The 20,826-nt window shown below is 38.2% G+C and overlaps 2 protein-coding genes across 3 annotated transcripts; one reads left to right on the forward strand and one right to left on the reverse strand.

Annotated features, from left to right (window-relative positions):
* Window positions 1–1,505: 1,505 nt before the first annotated feature.
* LOC113310064 (L-ascorbate oxidase homolog) lies at window positions 1,506–3,445 on the forward strand. The gene has a single exon (XM_026558617.1). It carries the CDS (start codon window positions 1,642–1,644, stop codon window positions 3,289–3,291), a length of 1,650 nt encoding a protein of 549 aa, XP_026414402.1. The 5' UTR covers window positions 1,506–1,641; the 3' UTR covers window positions 3,292–3,445.
* Window positions 3,446–4,384: 939 nt separating this feature from the next.
* Window positions 4,385–10,033, reverse strand: LOC113310065 (probable galacturonosyltransferase 7). 2 transcript variants are annotated; one of them, XM_026558618.1, is made up of 10 exons: window positions 9,549–10,033; window positions 9,386–9,417; window positions 9,226–9,288; window positions 9,077–9,136; window positions 8,220–8,301; window positions 8,055–8,104; window positions 7,651–7,946; window positions 6,509–6,863; window positions 5,870–6,415; window positions 4,385–5,338 (listed from the first exon to the last, which is right to left on the reverse strand). In XM_026558618.1, exons 1-10 carry the CDS (start codon window positions 9,700–9,702, stop codon window positions 5,057–5,059), a joined length of 1,920 nt encoding a protein of 639 aa, XP_026414403.1. In that variant the 5' UTR covers window positions 9,703–10,033; the 3' UTR covers window positions 4,385–5,056. The 2 variants fall into 2 exon arrangements, with proteins under 2 accessions (XP_026414403.1, XP_026414404.1); XM_026558619.1 differs by lacking the exon at window positions 9,077–9,136.
* Between the last annotated feature and the right edge of the window lie 10,793 nt (window positions 10,034–20,826).

Raw genomic sequence — 20,826 nt, forward strand, 5'->3', positions numbered from 1 at the left:
TTGGTTCCATGAAAAACTGAATCTCCTCCCCTGCTAACAATTCAAAAAATCATCAACCTTCACCTTCCTCGAGATAACCAGCCAGATAAAATAATATGACCTTTCACCAAATCAGGAAAATACACTACGGCTTCCCCCCCCCCCCAACAGGCAAAAATACAGTTTTCTTGTGGAAAGCACTTAACGAGGGTCTGCCAATCCTCCACACACTCAACCGCATCCACCTCACCAACTCAAACTTGTGTCCCTAATGCAATTTTGATCCTGAAACTGCCGCCCACAATCTACTCTATCGTTCGGCAGCTACAGACTCATGGAACCTCCTACTTCCTCGCATAACCACTCCCCAAAATACTCCCGCAAAGAGTACCTACCTGCCTAAACCCTCAAACAACTATAACCCAACTCCTAAAAAAAACATGGTGAGGTCAGTACAACATTCTGCTTTTTTTTTGGTCAATATGGATGGCTATGAAAAATTTCATATATAACCAAAGGCAACCAAATCCGACAAGCATCACGCTAATGGCTACCAAACTTCAGCAGAAATATATGTGGGCCATGTACAACCTCCCACCGGTGCTACCTGGAATGCAACTATCTAAACCTCGCACATAGGACTTCAAATTCAACTACAATCTTAGTGGGATGGATGAAACCTCACTTGGATGGGGCAGCAAGAGGACACCCTGTATTAGCAGGACCGGATATTATATGCAGAAACGATGAAGCTGTCACAATCTTAGCAATTACCCAACTTTTGGGTATAACCGCGGCTCTCATAGCCAATACTTGGGCCATGCTTATCGCGTCAAAAACGGCTTCAGAACGAGATGGCCAAAGGTGCAACTCGAAACGGATTCGGGAAATCTCTTGGCATTTCTAACCTCGTCCATCGATGCATCTTGGTACCTAATCAATATGATAGCCAAAATCAAGCTTAGATTGACCCAAATCCCATAGTGTACCATAAAACACAACTGCATAGAAGGAAATCAAGCAGTAGACGGACTAGCAAGCCGAGCAGCGGACGATAGGCCACTAGGAAATCTATCAACAACAGTCTGGGACCATAAAAAAAACCCGTGTATTAGTACAGTTGTAATGGCTGACTCTATGTTACACAATTTCATACAACTTGTGTGTACGTGTCACAGGGGTTGAGAACTGGCAATTAATTGTTTCAAGTACATATAAGCAACGCAAAACATGCAACATGCATAACGGTTACGTAGAAATAGAACTAAACTTAGAGGTGAGAAAGATGAGAGAAACCTAATAGGAGAAACACATGAAAAACAGAAAACAGTTCAACTCATCTTCTGATGCTAAAATCATCTTTGGTTGCCCTCACCATAGAAACAGATCTAGAGAGAGAGAAAGTATAAAAATGAAAGGTATACCAATGGTTAAACGAAGTTTACGCTAATGAATGGACATAGTTGATTATGAGTTTAATGGTCTAACAGATTTGAAGATGTATAAATTGCATTGAGAGGTAGAAAGCTTCTCAATTCACAACCTAAAAGAGTAAATCGATACTCTTTAAGGGAGTTGTGTTTCAATATATATATATGTAAAGTTTTTCTCTATTATAGAGAGTAAAAAAGAAAAAAGAGAGAAGAGAAAGAGAGCTGAGAGATGGCTGCCAGGGTTACATTTCTTGCACTGTTGTTATGTCTATCAACAACTGTGATCAGGGCTGAAGACCCGTATCTTTTCTTCACATGGAATGTCACTTATGGCACCATCTCTCCTCTTGGGGTTCCACAACAAGGCATTCTCATCAACAACGAATTCCCTGGTCCAAACATCAATTCCACCACTAACAACAACATTGTCATCAACGTCTTCAACAATCTTGATGAGCCACTTCTATTCTCATGGAATGGTATTCAACACAGGAAGAATTCATGGCAAGATGGTATGCCCGGTACTAACTGCCCAATCCAACCTGGTAAAAACTTCACCTACCATTTCCAAGTCAAGGATCAGATTGGTAGTTACTTCTACTTCCTTAGCACCGCTTTCCACAAGGCTGCTGGTGGTTTTGGGGGTCTCCGTGTCAACAGTCGCCTACTTATCCCCGTCCCCTTTGCTGATCCCGAAGATGACTACCAGGTGATCATTGGTGATTGGTACACCAAGAGTCATTCTACCCTTAGGAAGATCTTGGATGGTGGTCGATCCATCAACAGGCCCGATGGTGTTTTGATCAATGGGAAATCTGGAAATGGTACCGATGAACCCCTCTTCACCATGAAGCCAGGGAAGACCTACAGGTACAGGATTTGCAATGTTGGTATCAAGACGTCATTGAATTTCAGGATTCAAGGTCACATGATGAAGTTGGTTGAGATGGATGGTTCCCACGTTGTTCAGAACACCTACGACGCTCTTGACATTCACGTCGGTCAATGTCTCTCGGTGTTGGTGACTGCAGATCAGACACCAAAAGACTACCACATGGTTGCCTCAACCAGATTCATCAAGCAAGTCTTCACTGCCACCGCTACTATCCGTTACGAAGGTTCCAACATTCCTGCATCTCCTGAGCTTCCCGAAGGACCCACAGGTATTGTATACTCGCTCAACCAGTTCCGCTCCTTCAGATGGAACCTTACAGCTAGCGCTGCTCGTCCCAACCCACAAGGTTCCTACCACTATGGTGGCATCAACATCACCCGCACCATTAAGATCGTCAACTCTGCATCGACCGTCGACGGTAAGCTTCGTTATGCCATCAATGGTGTCTCACATACAAACCCAGAAACCCCTCTCAAACTTGCTGAATACTACCAAGTACCAGAGAAGGTATTCAAATACGACACCGTATCTGATGAACCAACCCCAGAGAGTGCTGACAAGATCACTGTTCAACCCAATGTTGTTAATGCAACTTTCCGTGATTTCGTTGAAATCGTATTCGAGAACCACGAGAAATCAATCCAGTCATGGCATTTGGATGGGTACTCATTCTTTGCTGTCGCTATCGAAGCTGGGAAATGGACTCCAGAAAAGAGAAAGAACTACAACTTGCTCGATGCTGTGAGCAGGCACACAATTCAGGTTTACCCAGGTTGCTGGGCAGCCATTATGCTCACTTTCGATAATGCCGGTATGTGGAATTTGAGGTCTAACCTATGGGAAAGGAACTACTTGGGCCAACAATTGTACGTCAGTGTTACCTCGCCAGCCAGATCTCTCAGAGACGAATACAACATTCCTGACAACGCGGAACTTTGCGGAATTGTTAAGGACTTGCCCAAACCACCTCCATACACCATCTAAGTTTTTGAATTTTCGTAAATCTTGTAATATCATCTCTTCAACAACATTGAGAATGAAAGAAGAGAAAAATATGTAAAATGAGAAGCTGAATATTTGAGATATGTATGAACGAAATTTTTGTTTTATTTATATAGAAGGAAAAAAATGAGAAACAGTTCTGGTGGTGTTGATGAAGATGAAAGTATAAGCTAGATCACAAGCTATCATCGGAACATCTAATAAAGTCATATCCATGTACCAATATTTTCTAAAGGATCATCAACTTTTGTTTACAATCATTTGTAAAATTTTCCAAGTCAAATCCCTCACTTCAATTTCATGTCAATTCCAGCATTTGAATTCGTGTTGGTCAGTCAGATGCTAAGATTCACTAGACTAGATTACTGCTGCAGCTGTCAAGGCCGGTGATGAAAGGGAACTGCTTTTTAATAAAATGATACTGAAATTGATCGATTTCAATCGATCTGATGGCTATTTTAAAGAAGTTTGAACTGTAAATCTGTTTGTTTAATGATGTTTGACTGAAATCTGTAATCAATTTGATTGATGATCCCAAGTTTGAGCTTAATTTCATGAAATTGTGATTTCCAAAAAGCCAATTTCAGTTCTCTGCACAAACATTGCGACCGACAAACTCACCATTTTTTCATCACTAAAGGACTCCTCCCTTTGGTCGTCGTCCAATAATAAGTCCCTATGCAAGATGTAATATGGAAACAAAATTCAATATAAAAAATGTCATTGTCTTATGTTCCTAATTAGTAGATTCAGGATAAGCATAGAAACTGGATCTGTGAAAGATGTGTTTTCTTAAGAAAACTGAGAGAAGCAAGCTTAGACATGGGAGGAATAGAGCCTAGTGCTTCAAAGATTATGAAGAGGGATACAATGAGCAGTTAATCTGTTCTTGTGCTTACCAAGCCAAACAAATCCTAGACGGGTTTTAGACTTTTAGTATACATTTTTTACTTGCACATCTGATCCAAGTAGTACTTTTTTTAATACATGAAAGCGAAGTAGCATTACGATTTGATAAATTAAGATACATAAGCAGGTTCTCACGGATCCAAAATTTCTTGTAACAGTTATTCAGTAACTTGAAAGGGCACCATAAATTTATAGAGGGAGAAGGAGAACCCAAAATTTTAGACAACAAATCATAAATTCGAAAAGAAAAAAGATAAGATTCTACATGCTCAAGTGGCAGCATAACCCAATTTGGGAAACTGATCCTCCAAAAATCATTTATATCACAGAACAAATGACAAACTGAAATTATCCCTGGGAAACTGACCTGCAACATGCACACCATTTACAAAAATATAGCATGACTCTTGGTCTCTTGCTCTCTTTCCTACTAATTCTACTCCCTCGTCTGTGTACACTCTTGTGCAAACCAACAAGCACAGAATCAAGTTGCCGAGTCTCTAAAAATTTGTATCACATGAAACGTGTCTTGACAATCTGAATAGCAACTTTCACCTAAAAACAATCATTTACCTTCTGCTCTTTTTAACCACGGTGCCGATAAAAAAATTCCTAGTCCTTTTATTTACTAAGAAATCAGAAATCAGCATTCTCAATTCGAAAACACTGATACCTCGAGCACCAACATACAGCTTTTTTGACACCTCTTCTAGTCCAGGATAAAGTTCACCTGCACTTGAATAAATTGATATCCACAGGTTCACCCTCTTCTGGTTAAACCCTTGTTAAAATTAGCAAATTTCTTTGGGCGACTAAACCTCCTTTTATTAGCAGCTTTTTATGGGTTTACATTGCACTGACTCATGAACAGATCATCACGAACCAGAAACTTCTTCCAATATGCTTTGTACTGGGGGATGCCTAGCTCTAACCATGGTTTCATGAGTCCATTGTAATGCAACACAGCTGCTTTTTCAATTGCTTGTGCTTCCACCTTAAAACTTTGACCCAACCCAGATAAAAGCCAAGAAGCTTCAAGAGGGTGCACTAAACCCTCAAAAGTGAGCAATATTGCAGGCAATGCTACACCATTCACTGATGTTACTTTGGTTCTCTGCTTCTGCTCAAGAAGATAAGCAAAGAGCTTGATTAAGCACAAAATTAATATCAATTGATTATATCATTGTTGTCACTAACCATCACCATACTGACTAAAAGATGAAAAATAAATAAAGATCCAACAGATTGACCACAAAAAGTTAGGCTTCTTACAGAAAGTGAACAGTATTGACAGCTTGACCCTAAAACTCTAGCTAGAGAACTTGTTTCCAGAAATGAGAAGAATGTGACAAACAGCTTCCAATGCAAACAATATGGAATTAGTCAAGTTTCAAGCTCCAAAAGAAGCTTCCGTAGCTTAACAAAAAGTATGGTAAAAAAGATGCTTATTTAATGACTACTAACAGATCTATCAACTCTAACTTCCAGACTGGTGATTTAATGATTTGTTATTTTTCTATTTACCCACTAAGTAAAAAGAAAAAAAGGGAATCAATTTCTAAATTAACCCAAGATATATTTAACCCAAGATATATTTGCAACGAAAAACTGTATATAGTCTGTTAAAACTTAAGATATGAATTTAACTTACCACAACTTGAAGCAGCCTATGGTATTTTTGAGTAATGTTCCGCTCCTTCCACTTAACTAGATCAACGAAGTTAAGTCCAGACATCCAACTGCAAGAACCTTCATCGAAATCTTCCTCACCCAAATAGCTTTTCAGCTGACCCAACTTCAATGAACAGAAATATGAAGCTCCAATCACCTTTCCTTCCATGTTAATACTCCATAAGGGAGACAAATCTTCTTTGACAACTATATCATCACCCAACACAACCACTCTCTTTAGATCAGGGAAAAATTGAGGAAGAAGAAAATGTGTCTCACCAAAAACCGAAATGTAGTTAGTATCCATTTGTGTTATTTGTGGTTTACTGACTCTATGAACCGAAACACGGTATTCATTGGATAATGATTGATGCCCCGGGTTGGCAACATCATGTTCTTGGTTAAAGTCTTCAATCTTTATTACTTGAATGGTGGCTTCCTTGTACGAATTCCTGAAGAACCAAAGTTTTATGGCATAGTAGTTCTGTCCACTTGTTACCACATGAAAAACCTGCTTCCCACTTTCCTGAAACATATGTATAGTTAGACTCGATAAATACTACAATCTGAAAACCAGTCTTAAAAGTAATGACCACAGGTGTTTATAAGGATGACGTACTTTAGCATGCATAACTGTTGAGTTGATGACAACGGATGATGCCAGTATATTATTTGAGAAGATAACATAGTGTTGCAGCAACGGGTTGACATATTTATCTGATGAAATATCCATATCCAGTGACTGCGATTTGAAATATTCTACAGTCAATCTCATTGAAAGGCAGTGCAGACTCTTGGGCATGGTCTGGACAGCAAGCTGATAAAGGAATGCGCTCTGACTCATGTGGAAATGGGCTTCATCCTCGGTTAAATCTAATATCTGTCTTAGTTTTTTGTCAACATTGTTGCAATCTAATATGACAGATTTAACTTTGCGAATTATGGCCTCCATCCTCTGCAGCCTCTTCTCCATGCTGTCACATAGGGATGCTTAATGATTAATATTATCAAATTTTCATAAAAGACTGAATTGGACTTTTATATTCTGTATATAACAATAAAATATAAAAAGCAATAAAGCAACTAAACACACAGACACACAAGTCACAAGCCAGATGCAATTCCGGCCTCCATTTCATTATACTATAACCAGAAGTTTAAGAATGTAATCTCACTCAGAATAACTATGGATACATTTTTATGCCAAAATTTAACAATGCCTGGACAGCTTGTACATCAGTTGAATGCGGACTTCTAAGACAAGACATAAATCATAACAGCAAAACTAACCATATTAAAATTGAGTCAATACAATAAATACTAAGGATAGTGTTGTCCCTCCGACAACAACTAGAATGATTGTTTGTTTTTTCTCCCCAATTTATTTTTATTGGTACTTCAACCCAATGACCATCCAGCTCAGATAATCAAAATATCAACACAAGAAATCGTTTTTTCTCAAGTGCAATTTCCTATTTTGTGTTCTAAGTAAGATTCTTATTCCTTCCATTCTCAATGTATTACTTTTGCCATAAATAGATGAGGTAAAAGCAGGTCAAACACAAACTATATATAACACGAGATCAAGATTTTACTATACATGTAACATGAGACCATCTGTTAATATTTCCCTATTTCAGAGTGTTGTAGCGGAATGAAAAGCCAGATGATGTATTCATAGTTTATCAGCAAAGAAATGTGCAACAATTATACTGTAATGGTTAGGTGGCCAAAAGTACTGCGAGTTTTACCATCACTTACTGTGAAGGAAGATCAGCATCTGTGGTACTTTCACTGAGAATTTTCTCAAACTCTTGAATGTTTTGCTTCAATTCACGCGACATCTTATCATGAGATGGAAGTTTAGCAATGCTAGGATAATAAGCTCTTGCTACAAAAAGGTCATCCTTCATTTGCTTCACCACTCTGTCCTTCATTGCTTCTTTATGTTCTTTACGCCAAAGACAATAGCTCCCAAATTCCAATTGACATGGCTTTCCAGTTTCATCACTGGTTGCACCCTTATCATGCTCAGTAACTTGAGACATGCCTATTTGCTGCCACAATATTTAATTTAAAATGGTAAATAGTCTTTTCTTACTTATCAAAACAACCACTAACGGACAAGAAACTAACAAGTGTCAGCTACATTTCAGGATGCTTACATTTTCCTGAGGCGGCGGTTTAGGCACCTCCTTCTGCACTGGAGATGAATCTGAAATAAGAAAGAAGCAGAGCTTAGCTAGCTTCTTAAGCATACCCAAGAAGAACAAGAAAGTGCTCAGCTTAAAACAAAACCAAAATAAGGTTCAGAGGAAGAAAATAAATACCAGTTTTTTGTTTCACAGTGACTTGCAAAGGATCATTTCTAACAGTTTTGTTTGCAGCATCATTGGCGATAGTAATAACATCCTAATAACCAAAAAACAAAACAGTTGGAAATTTATCATAGAGGCACATTATTAATCTACTTGTATAAGAATAAATAGGTTAAGCCATGCTGTGCTTAATGTTTATGCCTATTTAAGAAACTACCCATACAGAAAAGGATAAATGGACTGCAGATGACCAAGCTATACCATTTAAAAAGTAGAGGTAAAAATAGAGTGGGCCATTCAATTGTTTATACTAGCAAATGGCAAGACAATAGACAGAAAAATCACAAATCTTTGAAACCGTTTGGTGAACCTGAATGACTATGAAGTTCCGCCAGCAACATTTTCACCTCTTCGTAGTAATTAATCTAATGCACAAGAATTTAAACTACATGCTAAGCAGAGAATGGAGAACTAATCCTACGCTAGATATAGCTCAAAAACCATACAACCGTTTTAAATTTTAATTAACAATTCAACCATTCAAACAGCCAATTATCATCAGATTATGACATAAGGTATTCATAATCTAGCAAGTTATGATCTTAATTATAATGGACATGAGCCAGCAGAGCATCTCAAGATAATGATTGGGCAGGGAATATTTCTTCATCAATAAGCATTCATTCTCAGTACCTAACAGTAAAGCAAACGAAAGGGCCTTCTCAGTGTACTGTGCATGGACTATTCTAAGAAAAATACAGGCGCACTATCGAAAGAACATTTAAGACTATCTACACAGCATTGAAGAAACACCACAGATACCAAATCAAAAGGGAGGGAATTATCAGATCAGTTGATAGAAAGAGAACCTTTGGTAAATTTGGCTTCAATCTTTCCATTAAGTTATCTAAATGTGTTGATTTATCAACCTACAAAGATCCATAATATCAAATTAACTTCTAAAACGTCAAATTCAGGAAAAAAATAATATTCTAATTCTCCATTGAGAACACAATACCTCTGATTGAATTTGTGGTACATCCTGTTCCACGGGATCGTAATTCTCATATTTCTTATGACTCTAAAATACAAAAGAAGATCAAACATCAAACAACCATTACTAACAGAAAAATCAACATAAAACACAAATGCGGGTGAAATCACAAAGACATCCTTACTGGAGTAGAACTTCGATCTTCAGACCCAAATCCTGCAGATCCAAAAACCCAAAAAATAAAAATAATTAAAACCTAAATGCACTTGAAAAAAAACCAAAATCAACCCAGATCCAAAGATCTCACTAAAATTAGGGTTAGAGTTGTATAGAAGTAAGAAGAGTACCAGTAGATTGAAATCCATTGTGTATACCAAGTAAGAATACAAGAGGAACAAGCATTGACAGAACAACAAGACCAAATACAGCAACAGCAAGACCTCTCCAGCGTCTTTTTGAAGGAGGAAGAGGATAAGTTGATGATACTCCACCACCCTTCATCTCTTTTACTCTATTATTCCCTAATCAATCAAAAATCACAAAATAAATTCATCCATATCTTCTACTTCCTCCTCTTCTTCCTCTACTTCTCCTCCTCCGAATCTCTCTACATACATCAAAATTCTCTGCCCACCAAAAAAAATCAATCAACGCAGACTTTTGTTCATAGATTCCTTCTGTCGATCTAAACACACGCAGAGGAATTGTTAATAATAATGATGAATTGAAGATGAATGAATGACAGAAGATGAGAGAGAATGAGAGAGGAGTGTGGAGTGAGGAGAGAGAGACAGAGACAGAGAGGGGGATCTGATTTTGCTTAAAAAAAGAAAAGAGTGTTTTTGTGAAGGAATGTGCGATATTACTACGAGTATGAGTATGCGTATGAGATGTGTGCCTCTTTGGTTTTATTTTGTCTCCGTTAACTTCTTGGGGGTTTTTTTCATTCTTCGTTCATTCTTAGCAGTAGGCTCATTTGTTAAATATTAGACCCCATTTCACTGGATTTTCATAGAACGCCTATTTATTTGGACAATGACTTTACCACCGTACTACAACGACACCGGCTTATAGGTACACAGTCTCAATTCTATCGGCATCATTTTTTTGCAAGTCTCAGCTCATATTTAAAGTTATCTGAAAGAACTTAGAAAACATAAAAGATAATATTATGAAGTAATGATCAGGTGTTTTACACTGATAAAGAGAAGAGGTATTTATATCAATACAAGACAGACAGCAGACAGAGTCAGGTTAATGAAATTGACTTGACCGTACATGATTTTATCCTAATACACCCTCCTCAATTGTTACAAGCAGACATTGTAACAAATTGCAGAACAAAGAAATAAAATAAACAAAAACGGAAAGTTTCTGACACACTCAACAAGAGCCCAAAAAACACACATTCAATAAGAGTCAATGTGAGAACGACAAACACTCAACAAGAGCCAGTCTGACACACTCAACAAGAGTCAGTGGAAAAAGAGAGAAAAACAAATACTCAACAAGAGCCAATCTGACAGATAAGGAAAAGAACAGCTAACACCTAATCTGAAGCATTACTGACATCAGCTGAAGAAGATTGAACAGTCCTTTGCAATAGTCTGGAGAAAATCGGATTACAGGGTCTTTTAGAGCAGTTCATATGGACTCAACAAAAGAAGGATTTGTTGATTTTGATCCCACTATGGACTCAACAAACATGAAAAATGGATGTACAAACAAGGATTTGTTGGTTTGTTGAGTGAGATGGAACATGCAGCGCGCGCGAGATGTAAGACCGGGCGAGCTTTGCACCAACGCTGGCGTGTGAGCCAAAAACGCTGGTGTTTGTGGCAAAACCGCCCGTTGGTATTTCACACGCCAGCGTCTGTATTAAAATCTCCAGCGTTTGACACAAAAGCGCCAACGGCTACATCTGGAGGATTGTAAATCCTTGCCATCCAACGGTTAGAATTTTAAGTTCTATAAATACTCTCCATTTCAACTCGAAATTCACACATCTAGTCTTCTTTACTCTTCTTCTTTGAGCTTAAAAAAATTCTTCAACTTCAACAAATTTCTCAATTCTTGAAAATGTCTCGGCCCTTGTTAGTTCGGCGAGCTCAGTATACTAAAGAAGAAGATGAATCTATTTGCAGAAACTATGTTTTTTTATTTACTCATCTTGCTTCAGCAAACTATCCATGGGTGAATTTCTGGGCGGTTATTCACGACGAGTTCTGGAGTGACATCTGTAATCCGAGACGTCGTGTTATATGCGACATAGAAAATCGTTTTCGTACAATTAAGAAAGAAGTAAGTGAGTTTGTAGCTTTAACATACAAGCCAATCGATTTAGACTGAGAGGTGAAACTGATGCTGAGATGCTAACAAGATCTTTGGATGAATGCCGAAGATGGAAAAATGTGAATTTTCCTTTCGAAAAATGTTTCGAAATCCTTAAGGTGTTGAACAGTTTCAACCCCTTCTTTGTAGTTGTTGTTCCACCTAGTACTTCTCATCAGTGAAGCTAATGTAGTCCGTCGTAATTCATTGAAGCTAATGTAAAACGCTTAATTTTAAACATATATAGTTTTATTTAATTCAGACAGTCGTACTTTTAAAACTAAAATTACAAATGTAGCAGAATTAAAAATTACAATCTCTCTAACGTCGCTCATCCGTAGCTCTCCCATTGTTATCTTCTGGAAGGTAGCTCTCCCATTGTTATCTTCTGGAGTCAAGAAGTCTCCAAGACCTGCGGATAGACCTGGGATATCCCCACTTGCCAACATATTAAATAAATTTCCAGGGATAAAGCTGGTTGAACAACATTAGGCGATTGGAAAGCACTCGGTCCTCCAAGCATATAAGATGTTTGTTGTTGTTGTGGTGGTGGTGGTGTAACATTGTAGCAATCATTTGGGTTGTAGGGCGAGAATGATGATGAAATGCTCCTTGGATCTAGCCGAAATCCTTGAGGTTGAGATACAGGCACAGTTTGTGGTGAAGTACTGTGTCGTACATGTGGTGAAGAACTCTGTCGTACTTTTGTTTCTCCCACCACTGTATTATCACTATCGTGCAATGATCTGCTGCTCCTGGTGGAATCGGTATACGGTGAACGACCATCATCATTTACAGTTGGAGTCAATCCAAACATTGTGTCCTCGTGCCATTTCCGGCACACAATCAAGTGTATAGCCTCTATTTGCCGATTCACCCAATACAAATCTTTCAGTTGGCTCCGCAACTCTTCGTTACTTGCAGTCACATTGTAGTAAGGATAATCACATTCCATAGCTTGGGAAACAATGGGGATAACGGCTCCGCAACTCTTCGTTTCGCTTTGATCAATTCTATCTTCACCTAGTGACGAAAGTCATGAAAAGTTTAAATCACCTTGCGAATTGCTCTGACGTGAATTGGTCTGTGAATAACGGCTACATAGCGTCCTCTGAGAATGTCTCAATTATTGAAATGAGAGTTTAGATTACATAACCATGTATTCCTTGAACCGAAGTTTTCGAACTTTGTTGATCAAGAGAAATCGGGAGGATTGTGGAATTGGCTTGCCAAGTACGCGAACCCAGTCCGCAGACTCAGTCCGCGAAATGTCGGAAGTTCTCGACCGAGAATTTCTGCTGGATTTTTCAAAACTCGTTTGTGTGCTAAGTCCGCGAACTCGGTCCGCGAACTGGCAGAAGTTCTCTTTCCGAGAATTTCTGCTGAGTTTGGAAAACTCAACCAATTAACTTAAGTTCGCGAACTTGTTTGTGAACTTAAGAGGTTATGATCTTAAGATGTGCTCTGAACGTGAAACATTAAATTACTAAGGAATGCTTTATGCAAACCGTGGCTATAATGTTCATGAGCCGATTCAATCGAATCGAATCATCTTTGTTTCAATTGTGTCTTGTGTAGTTACATAAGATCTCATAGCAATTGAACAACTCTTTAACTAGTTCATTTGAGTCAATTGAACTAGTTATGGTGAAGAAGAACAAGATGCATATGAAATGCTCATATGGTTAACCTTTTGGGTTACTATGTTGAACCAACATACACGTACGCGTTTGGGCATGGTTTTCAAGAACCCACCAAACGTCTACCCAAGTGTGTGTGACAAGCTAAGTTTTCGATCTAACGGTTGAGAAATATTATCTTGAATCTAAATCAGGTTTTCGTCTAACGGTGAACAAGGATTGCTTTGTAACTAAGGCAAAACCCTGATTTGAAGGCTATATAAAGGAGACATCTAGCATTGTGCAAAACTAATCCCCACACGTATGTGTGCTACTAGTGCGCCCGCTAGAGTCGATCTCCATTAACTTTTGATTTTCTTCTCTAAAATCAGGTTAACAACTTAAAGACTTCATTGGGACTGTGAATCCAGACCGATACTACTTTATCGTAGTTGTGTGATCTGATCTTGCATCTTCTATCGTACGAGTACAATCGATTGATTGACTTGAGATCGTCAGAGTTCTATGATAGGCAAGATAAAGAAGTCACAAACATTTTTGTCTCACTGTTTGTGATTCCTCGACAATCCGCTTCTGTAGTCAGGAAGGATTGTAGAGAGGTGATTGATTAATCTAGGCTGTTCTTCGGGAATATAAGACCGGATTATCAATTGGTTCCTGTTCACCTTCATTTTATATCAAAAGACGGAACAAAACCTAGGGTTTATCTGTGGGAGACAAATTTATCTTTTTATAAACTTTTCTGTGTGAGATAAATCTGTTTATTATCAAGTCTGTGATTTTGGGTTGCAGCAACTCTTGGTTGTGGGTGAGATCAGCTAAGGGAATCAAGTGCGCAGTATCCTGTTGGGATCAGAGGCGTAGGAGTACAACTGTACCTTGGATCGGTGGGAGACTGATTGGGGTTCAACTATAGTCTAGTCCGAAGTTAGTTTGCAGTAGGCTAGTGTCTGTAGCGACTTAATACAGTGTGTATTCAATCTGGACTAGGCCCCGGGGTTTTTCTGCATTTGCGGTTTCCTCGTTAACAAAACTTCTGGTGTCTGTGTTATTTCTTTTCCGCATTATATTTTATATAATTGAAATAATACAGGTTGTGTGTTAAGATCATCAACTTCTCTAATCCAACCTTTGGTTGTTGATTGTAGTTGATTGATCCTTGGACATTGGTCTTTGGTACCGTCCAAGTTATCTCTCTTTGATAAAGACTCGTAGATTTTTATTTGCTTGAGTAAAGATCAAATCGAGAGATAGAGATAATAACTCCTTGAGATACTTTTTATCTAGATTGAGTATGACTATCTAGTTGATTCTCTAGCAAAGTATTTCGGAATTAGTCCATACAGATTGCTAATCGAAATATTGGGTGATGGTGTTAGACCCCCGCTTTTTCAATTGGTATCAGAGCATGCAAACACGTTTAAGACCTAACAAGTATGTGTTTGTAGCGATCTGACTCTATGGATTATAAAGTCTCAATTAACGCTTCACCAGGTTTGAAAAACAACCGCAAGAAAATGTCTGACAAACTGATATCTCTTCAAAAAGGGTTGGATGAACAAATCCGGATCAACTATGGTCTTGTTGTTGAAATTGCAATTCTTAAGGATTTGATATCCGGAAATACTTCCCTTGAAAGGTTGAAAAATCTCAGTTGTTCCTCTCTCATGAAAAGTCATAAGTCAGATAGTAATCAACGGCAGGATGTTGAGAAAACCGATATGACAAGGAACCAGTCAGACAATCTTCAAAGCATAGGCTCATGTTGTGGTCCATCTGATCATATACAACAAGTTTGTATGTCCTTTCAAAAGAGTCTTAATGTTGCAAGTAATCTTTGTAAGAAAGCTAAACAACTGTATGACTCTCTAAAAGTTCATACAACTCTACCAGGAAACTCTAAATCGAGAAGTACTAGTAGTATGGGTGCCTTTGCTTTAAGATCTACATCTCCTTTTCAATTGTTTCTTGATAGTGGATGTAGTCGACATACGACAGGAGATCTCACTTGGTTTGTATCATCGGTTGACTACGAAGGAGGTCCTGTAACGTTGAGATGGAAGTTGTTGTTACAGTAGAAAAAAGGGAACGATCAAGCTACCCGGTGTTCCAGAAATCCATGATGTAGTATACGTTAAAGGTATGACTGCTAATCTTCTTTCTATTAGTCAAATTTGCGACAAGGGCCGTCGAGTTGTCTTCAATGCGAATGGATGTGATATTGTTGACAAATCCGGGGAGGTAATCTATCAAGGAACTCGTGGTAAAAACAACTGTTATCTTCTTGATACTCAGTTTAGCAACCGCTGCAATTTGACTAAGGTGGAATCTACACATCTTTGGCATTAACGTTTTGGTCACATCAATTATCGCCTTCCAACTAAGATCATTAACAAAGAACTTGTTAGAGGCATTCCCAAAATCAATGCAAAGATTGAAGGTGTATGTGGTGCCTGTCAAAAGGGTAAGCAAACGAAAGTTCACCACAAATCATCACGAGATATCCTCACTAAAGATCCACTTGATTTAATTCATATGGATCTCTTCGGACCAATTCAACAACCCACTGTTGCCGGTAAGAAGTATGCTTTAGTTATGGTAGATGATTACACCAGATTCACTTGGGTTGCATTCCTATCTCATAAGAATGAAACCCTGAGTGAATTCAAGATTATTGTTAAAAGGATCCAGAACGAACAAGGTCGCAAATTAAAGAAAATTAGGAGCGATCGTGGCACTGAATTCAAAGACACCAAGGTATTCGAATTCTTTGACGAACTGGGGATCATTCAACAACACTCACCACAAATTACTCCTCAAGCTAATGGAGTTGCTGAAAGAAAGAATAGGAACATTCAGGAAATGGCCAGGGTAATGCTCCACAACAAAAACTTACCTTTAAGATTTTGGGGAGAAGCTGTCTTCACAGCATGCTACTTGATCAACCGTGTGTATTTGCGGTCTAAAACCCTTAACACTCCTGATGAGTTATGGTATGCAAAAAAAACCCAATCTATACTATCTCAGGTTTTTGGAAGTAAGTGTTATATTCTGAAAGATCGAGAACAGAAAGGGAAATTCGACACCAAAAGTGACGAAGGAATCTTTCTTGGCTATGCTTCTGATAGTCGTGGTTTTCGATTTTTTAATCTCAAAACACAAGTCATGATGGAATATGCTAATGTTATCATCGACGACATTAGTAATTTTCGTCAAGATAGTTCTCCTACTGAGTTGCCTCTAACTGAGACAATTGAGAAAGTCAAAGAAATTCCAGAATCAGTTGAAGTTATCCCAACTGTTACTGATCCTGACATTTCTAGTGACGAGGAGAAGAGCATTGATCAAGCCATTCCTGATGAACAAGAACGTGTCCCTCCGCGACATCTTTGGGTTCAAAGGGATCACAACCCCAACAACATTATTGGGAGAATGGATTCTACAGCCAAAACAAGAGGTCAACTTCAAAATATATGCAATTTTGGTTGTTATCTTTCGCAGGTGGAACCAAGGAATATTTATGAAGCTCTGAAAGATCCCTTTTGGGTGAATGCAATGCATGAAGAATTAAATCAATTTGAAAGAAAAGATGTCTGGGAACGTGTACCTTGTCTTCCAAATGTCCATATTGTTGGTACCAAATGGATATTCAAGAACAAGTCTGATGAGTATGGCACAATTGTCAGAAATAAAGCTAGACTTGTCGCTCAAGGATATTCACAGATTGAAGGAATCAATTTTGACGAAACCTTTGCTCATGTGGCATGTCTTGAGTTCATTCGAATTTTATTGGCCCATGCCTGCTTTCTCAAGATTGAGTTTTTTCAGATGGACATAAAATCAGCGTTTCTGAATGGAATTTTAAAAGAGGAAGTCTATATTGCTCAACCTAAAGGGTTCGAAAACCCTGATTTACCTGATCATGTGATGAAGCTCAAAAAGGCGTTATATGGATTAAAACAAGCACCAAGGGCCTGGTTTGAGAAACTCACTACCTCTCTTATTAGAAAAGAATTTTCAAGAGGAGGAGCTGATAAAACATTGTTTACCAAATGGAGTGAGAAATATGTTGTCATTCCTCAAATCTATGTAGATGATATCATCTATGGATCAACCTCTGAAAAATTTGCAAAAGACTTTCAAGTCTCCCTTGCTAAAGAATTCGAAATGAGCAATGTTGGTGAGTTAAAAATTTTCTTAGGATTACAGATTCAACAACATAAGGAGGGTATTTACTTATCCCAAGAGAAGTACGCACGTAATCTTGTGTCAAGATTTGGTCTGGATAAGTCATCTCCTAAGCTGACTCCTGTGCCTACAACTGGTAAATTGCACAAGGATGAGAAAGGAGCAAAAGTGGATCAAAAATTATATCAATCCATTATAGGTAGCCTTTTGTATCTTACAGCTACTAGACCTGATATTTCTTTCAGTGTTGGCTGTTATGCCAGGTTTCAGGCGGATCCAAAAGAATACCATCTTGCAGCTGCGAAGAGAATCATACGATATATAAATCACATTGTTGAGTATGGTCTCTCGTACACTTTTGATAGTAATGCTGATCTTTCTGCTTATTCTGATGCTGATTGGGCAGGTTGTGTAGAAGACAGAAAAAGTACATCAGGGGGCTTCTACCATGTAGGTCTCAATCTTGTAGCATGGCATAGCAAGAAGCAAAATTCTCAATCCCTGTCTACATGTGAAGCAGAATATATTGCTGCCAGATCATGTTGTACTCAACTCTTATGGATGAAGCAAATGCTTGCTGATTATGGAATTGATACTGGGATAATGAAAATCTTTTGTGATAACTCCAGTGCGATTCGAATTACTGAGAATCCTGTTGAGAACTCAAGAACAAAGCACATCGACATAAGGTACCATTTTATTCGTGATATTTATGAAAATGGTATCATCAGTATGGAATTTGTGCCTTCCGAACAACAATTGGCTGATATTATCGCCAAACCCTTAGATACTGCAACTTTTCAACACTTGTGGCAGTCTATTGGAGTTGTTTTGGTTCATTAAAACGTTTCATTGACTCTTGCCCCTATGCTTATCCTTATCTTTTAGGAAATTGAGTCTGAAACCCCAGTAGGTACTTTCCAGTTCAGTTTCTGTAGGATTGTTGTTGTTATCTTTTTAGTATCTCTTTAGTGTTTCAAAATCCTTTTTTTCTTTCAAAATTAAGGTCGCTCTTGTTGTTCTCTCGGGAATGACATCAAATGGGGGAGAGTTCTTTTGAACTTGTGCTTAATGGTAATATCTTGCGGGGAGTGCGGCTGTGGAATTTTATAGGGATTATCTTGTATCTGAAAACTCCTTGATGAATGTTGTTAGCTTCGGCTATTAGATTGCATCTAAATTAAGTTGGTATGTATTTTTATTTTGGTCATGAAATGTCTCTTGTGGAAATTTCATTATGATCCCATTCTTGTACCTTTACCAATTTTATTGACAAAAAGGGGGAAAAATATTGTAGTTCACACTACAAATACATATGGTTTTCGGATCATTGTGTAAGGGGAAGTGGTTTCCATGATCGAGATGGAGTATTGATTAAGGGGGAGTGATACATATCACCGTAGTATTATTGTTAAAGTCGTGATACAATTGGACTTTGATGTTATATAATAATACTATGACACTGTATAATAATGATCGAGAATCTCGATTTCTCTCATTGTTATAGCTACGAATCTTCAACAACGATGGTGCTAAACTTACAACCTTTGGGATCATTGGAGTACTTGGAAGGACGAAGATTTCAAGGAACGTTGAAGATTAGACTATGGAATAGGAGCCACTAAAGTTTATCTTTTTTGTATTCCATATGTATTAATAGTTTTGTCACTAAAATTGACAAAGGGGGAGATTGTTAGAGCATAGCTCGGTCAACCTCGCATGCGTTGCTATCTCAAGCATGTTTGTAATGTTAGTGATCAAATCTATAAGTCTTGATTTCTAGCCTACATAGATAAGTCTCGGACTAGGATAGAAAAGTGTAGTTGAGCTCAAGGAATTCATGGTGATTCATCATACAACGACGAAGATCTATACAAGGAACCGTGGAACTTCATCAACAAAAAGGTATGTGGAGACTTGAACTTATCTATCACTCAAAAGTCTATCTCTTCTATCTCCTACTTCTTATGAGACAAAAGTCATATGCTATATAGACTAGATCATACACATTTGACATTTCGAGCTGAGCATTCATTGCTTATCTTTTATCTCGAAATCGTGTCTTGGTAAAGCGTTTCGCTTTGATTAAGTTTATCTTCACCTAGTGACGAAAGTCATGAAAAGTTTCAATCACCTTGAGAATTGCTCTGACGTGAATCAGTCTGTGAATAACGGTTACATAGCGTCCTCTGAGAATGTCTCAATGACTGAAATGAGAGTTTAGATTACATAACCATGTATTCCTTGAACCGAAGTTTTCGAACTTTGTTGATCAAGAGAAATCGGGAGGATTGTGGAATTGGCTTGCCAAGTACGCAAACCCAGTCCGCAGACTCAGTTCGCGAACTTTCGGAAGTTCTCGATCGAGAATTTCTGCTGGATTTTCCAAAACTCGTTTGTGTGCTAAGACCGCGAACTCACTCCGCGAACCCAGTCCGCGAACTGGCGGAAGTTCTCTTTCCGAGAATTTCTGCTGAGTTTGGAAAACTCAACCGATTAACTTAAGTCCGCGAACTTGTTTGTGAACTTAAGAGGTTATGATCTAAAGATGTGCTCTGAACATGAAACATTAAATTACTAAGGAATGCTTTATGCAAACCGTGGCTATAATGTCTATGAGCCGATTCAATCGAATCGAATCATCGTTGTTTCAATTGTGTCTTGTGTAGTTACATAAGATCTCATAGCAATTGAACAACTCTTTAACTAGTTCATTTGAGTCAATTGAACTAGTTATGGTGAAGAAGAACAAGATTAATATGAAATGCTCATATGGTTAACCTTTTGGGTTACTATGTTGAACCAACATACACGTACGTGTTTGGGCATGGTTTTCACGAACTCACTAAACGTCTACCCAAGTGTGTGTGACAAGATAAGTTTTCGATCTAACGATTGAGAAATATTATCTTGAATCTAAATCAGGTTTTCATCTAACGGTGAATAAGGATTGCTTTGTAACTAAGGCAAAACCCTGATTTGAAGGCTATATAAAGGAGACATCTAGCATTGTGCAAAACTAATCCCCACACGTCTGTGTGCTACTAGTGCGCCCGCTAGAGTCGATCTCCATTAACCTTTGATTTTCTTCTCTAAAATCAGGTTAACGACTTAAAGACTTCATTGGGATTGTGAAGCCAGACCGATACTACTTTATCGTAGTTGTGTGATCTGATCTTGCATCTTCTATTGTACGAGTACAATCAATTGATTGACTTAAGATCGTGAGAGTTCTCCGATAGGCCAGATAAAGAAGTCACAGACATTTTCATCTCACGGTTTGTGATTCCTCGACAATCCGCTTGTGTAGTCAGGAAGGATTATAGAGAGGTGGTTGATTAATCTAGGTTGTTCTTCGGGAATATAAGACCGGATTATCAATTGGTTCCTTTTCACCTTGATTTTATATCAAAAGACGGAACAAAACCTAGGGTTTATCTGTGGGAGACAGATTTATCCTTTTATA

Source organism: Papaver somniferum, chromosome 9 (genome assembly GCF_003573695.1).
Source record: "Papaver somniferum cultivar HN1 chromosome 9, ASM357369v1, whole genome shotgun sequence".
Classification (NCBI taxonomy): Eukaryota; Viridiplantae; Streptophyta; class Magnoliopsida; order Ranunculales; family Papaveraceae; genus Papaver; species Papaver somniferum.

What these genes read in the sequence shown, in the direction of transcription:
- LOC113310064 (XM_026558617.1), top strand. Translation starts at nt 1,642, where the DNA reads ATGGCTGCCAGGGTTACATTTCTTGCACTGTTGTTATGTCTATCAACA.
- LOC113310065 (XM_026558618.1), bottom strand. Translation starts at nt 9,702, where the DNA reads ATGAAGGGTGGTGGAGTATCATCAACTTATCCTCTTCCTCCTTCAAAA. An exon ending in AAGATCGAAGTTCTACTCCA is followed by an intron (nt 9,289 to 9,385) that starts GTAAGGATGTCT and finishes TTTGTATTTTAG; the next exon opens with AGTCATAAGAAATATGAGAA. An exon ending in AACCGCCGCCTCAGGAAAAT is followed by an intron (nt 7,947 to 8,054) that starts GTAAGCATCCTG and finishes ATATTGTGGCAG; the next exon opens with CAAATAGGCATGTCTCAAGT.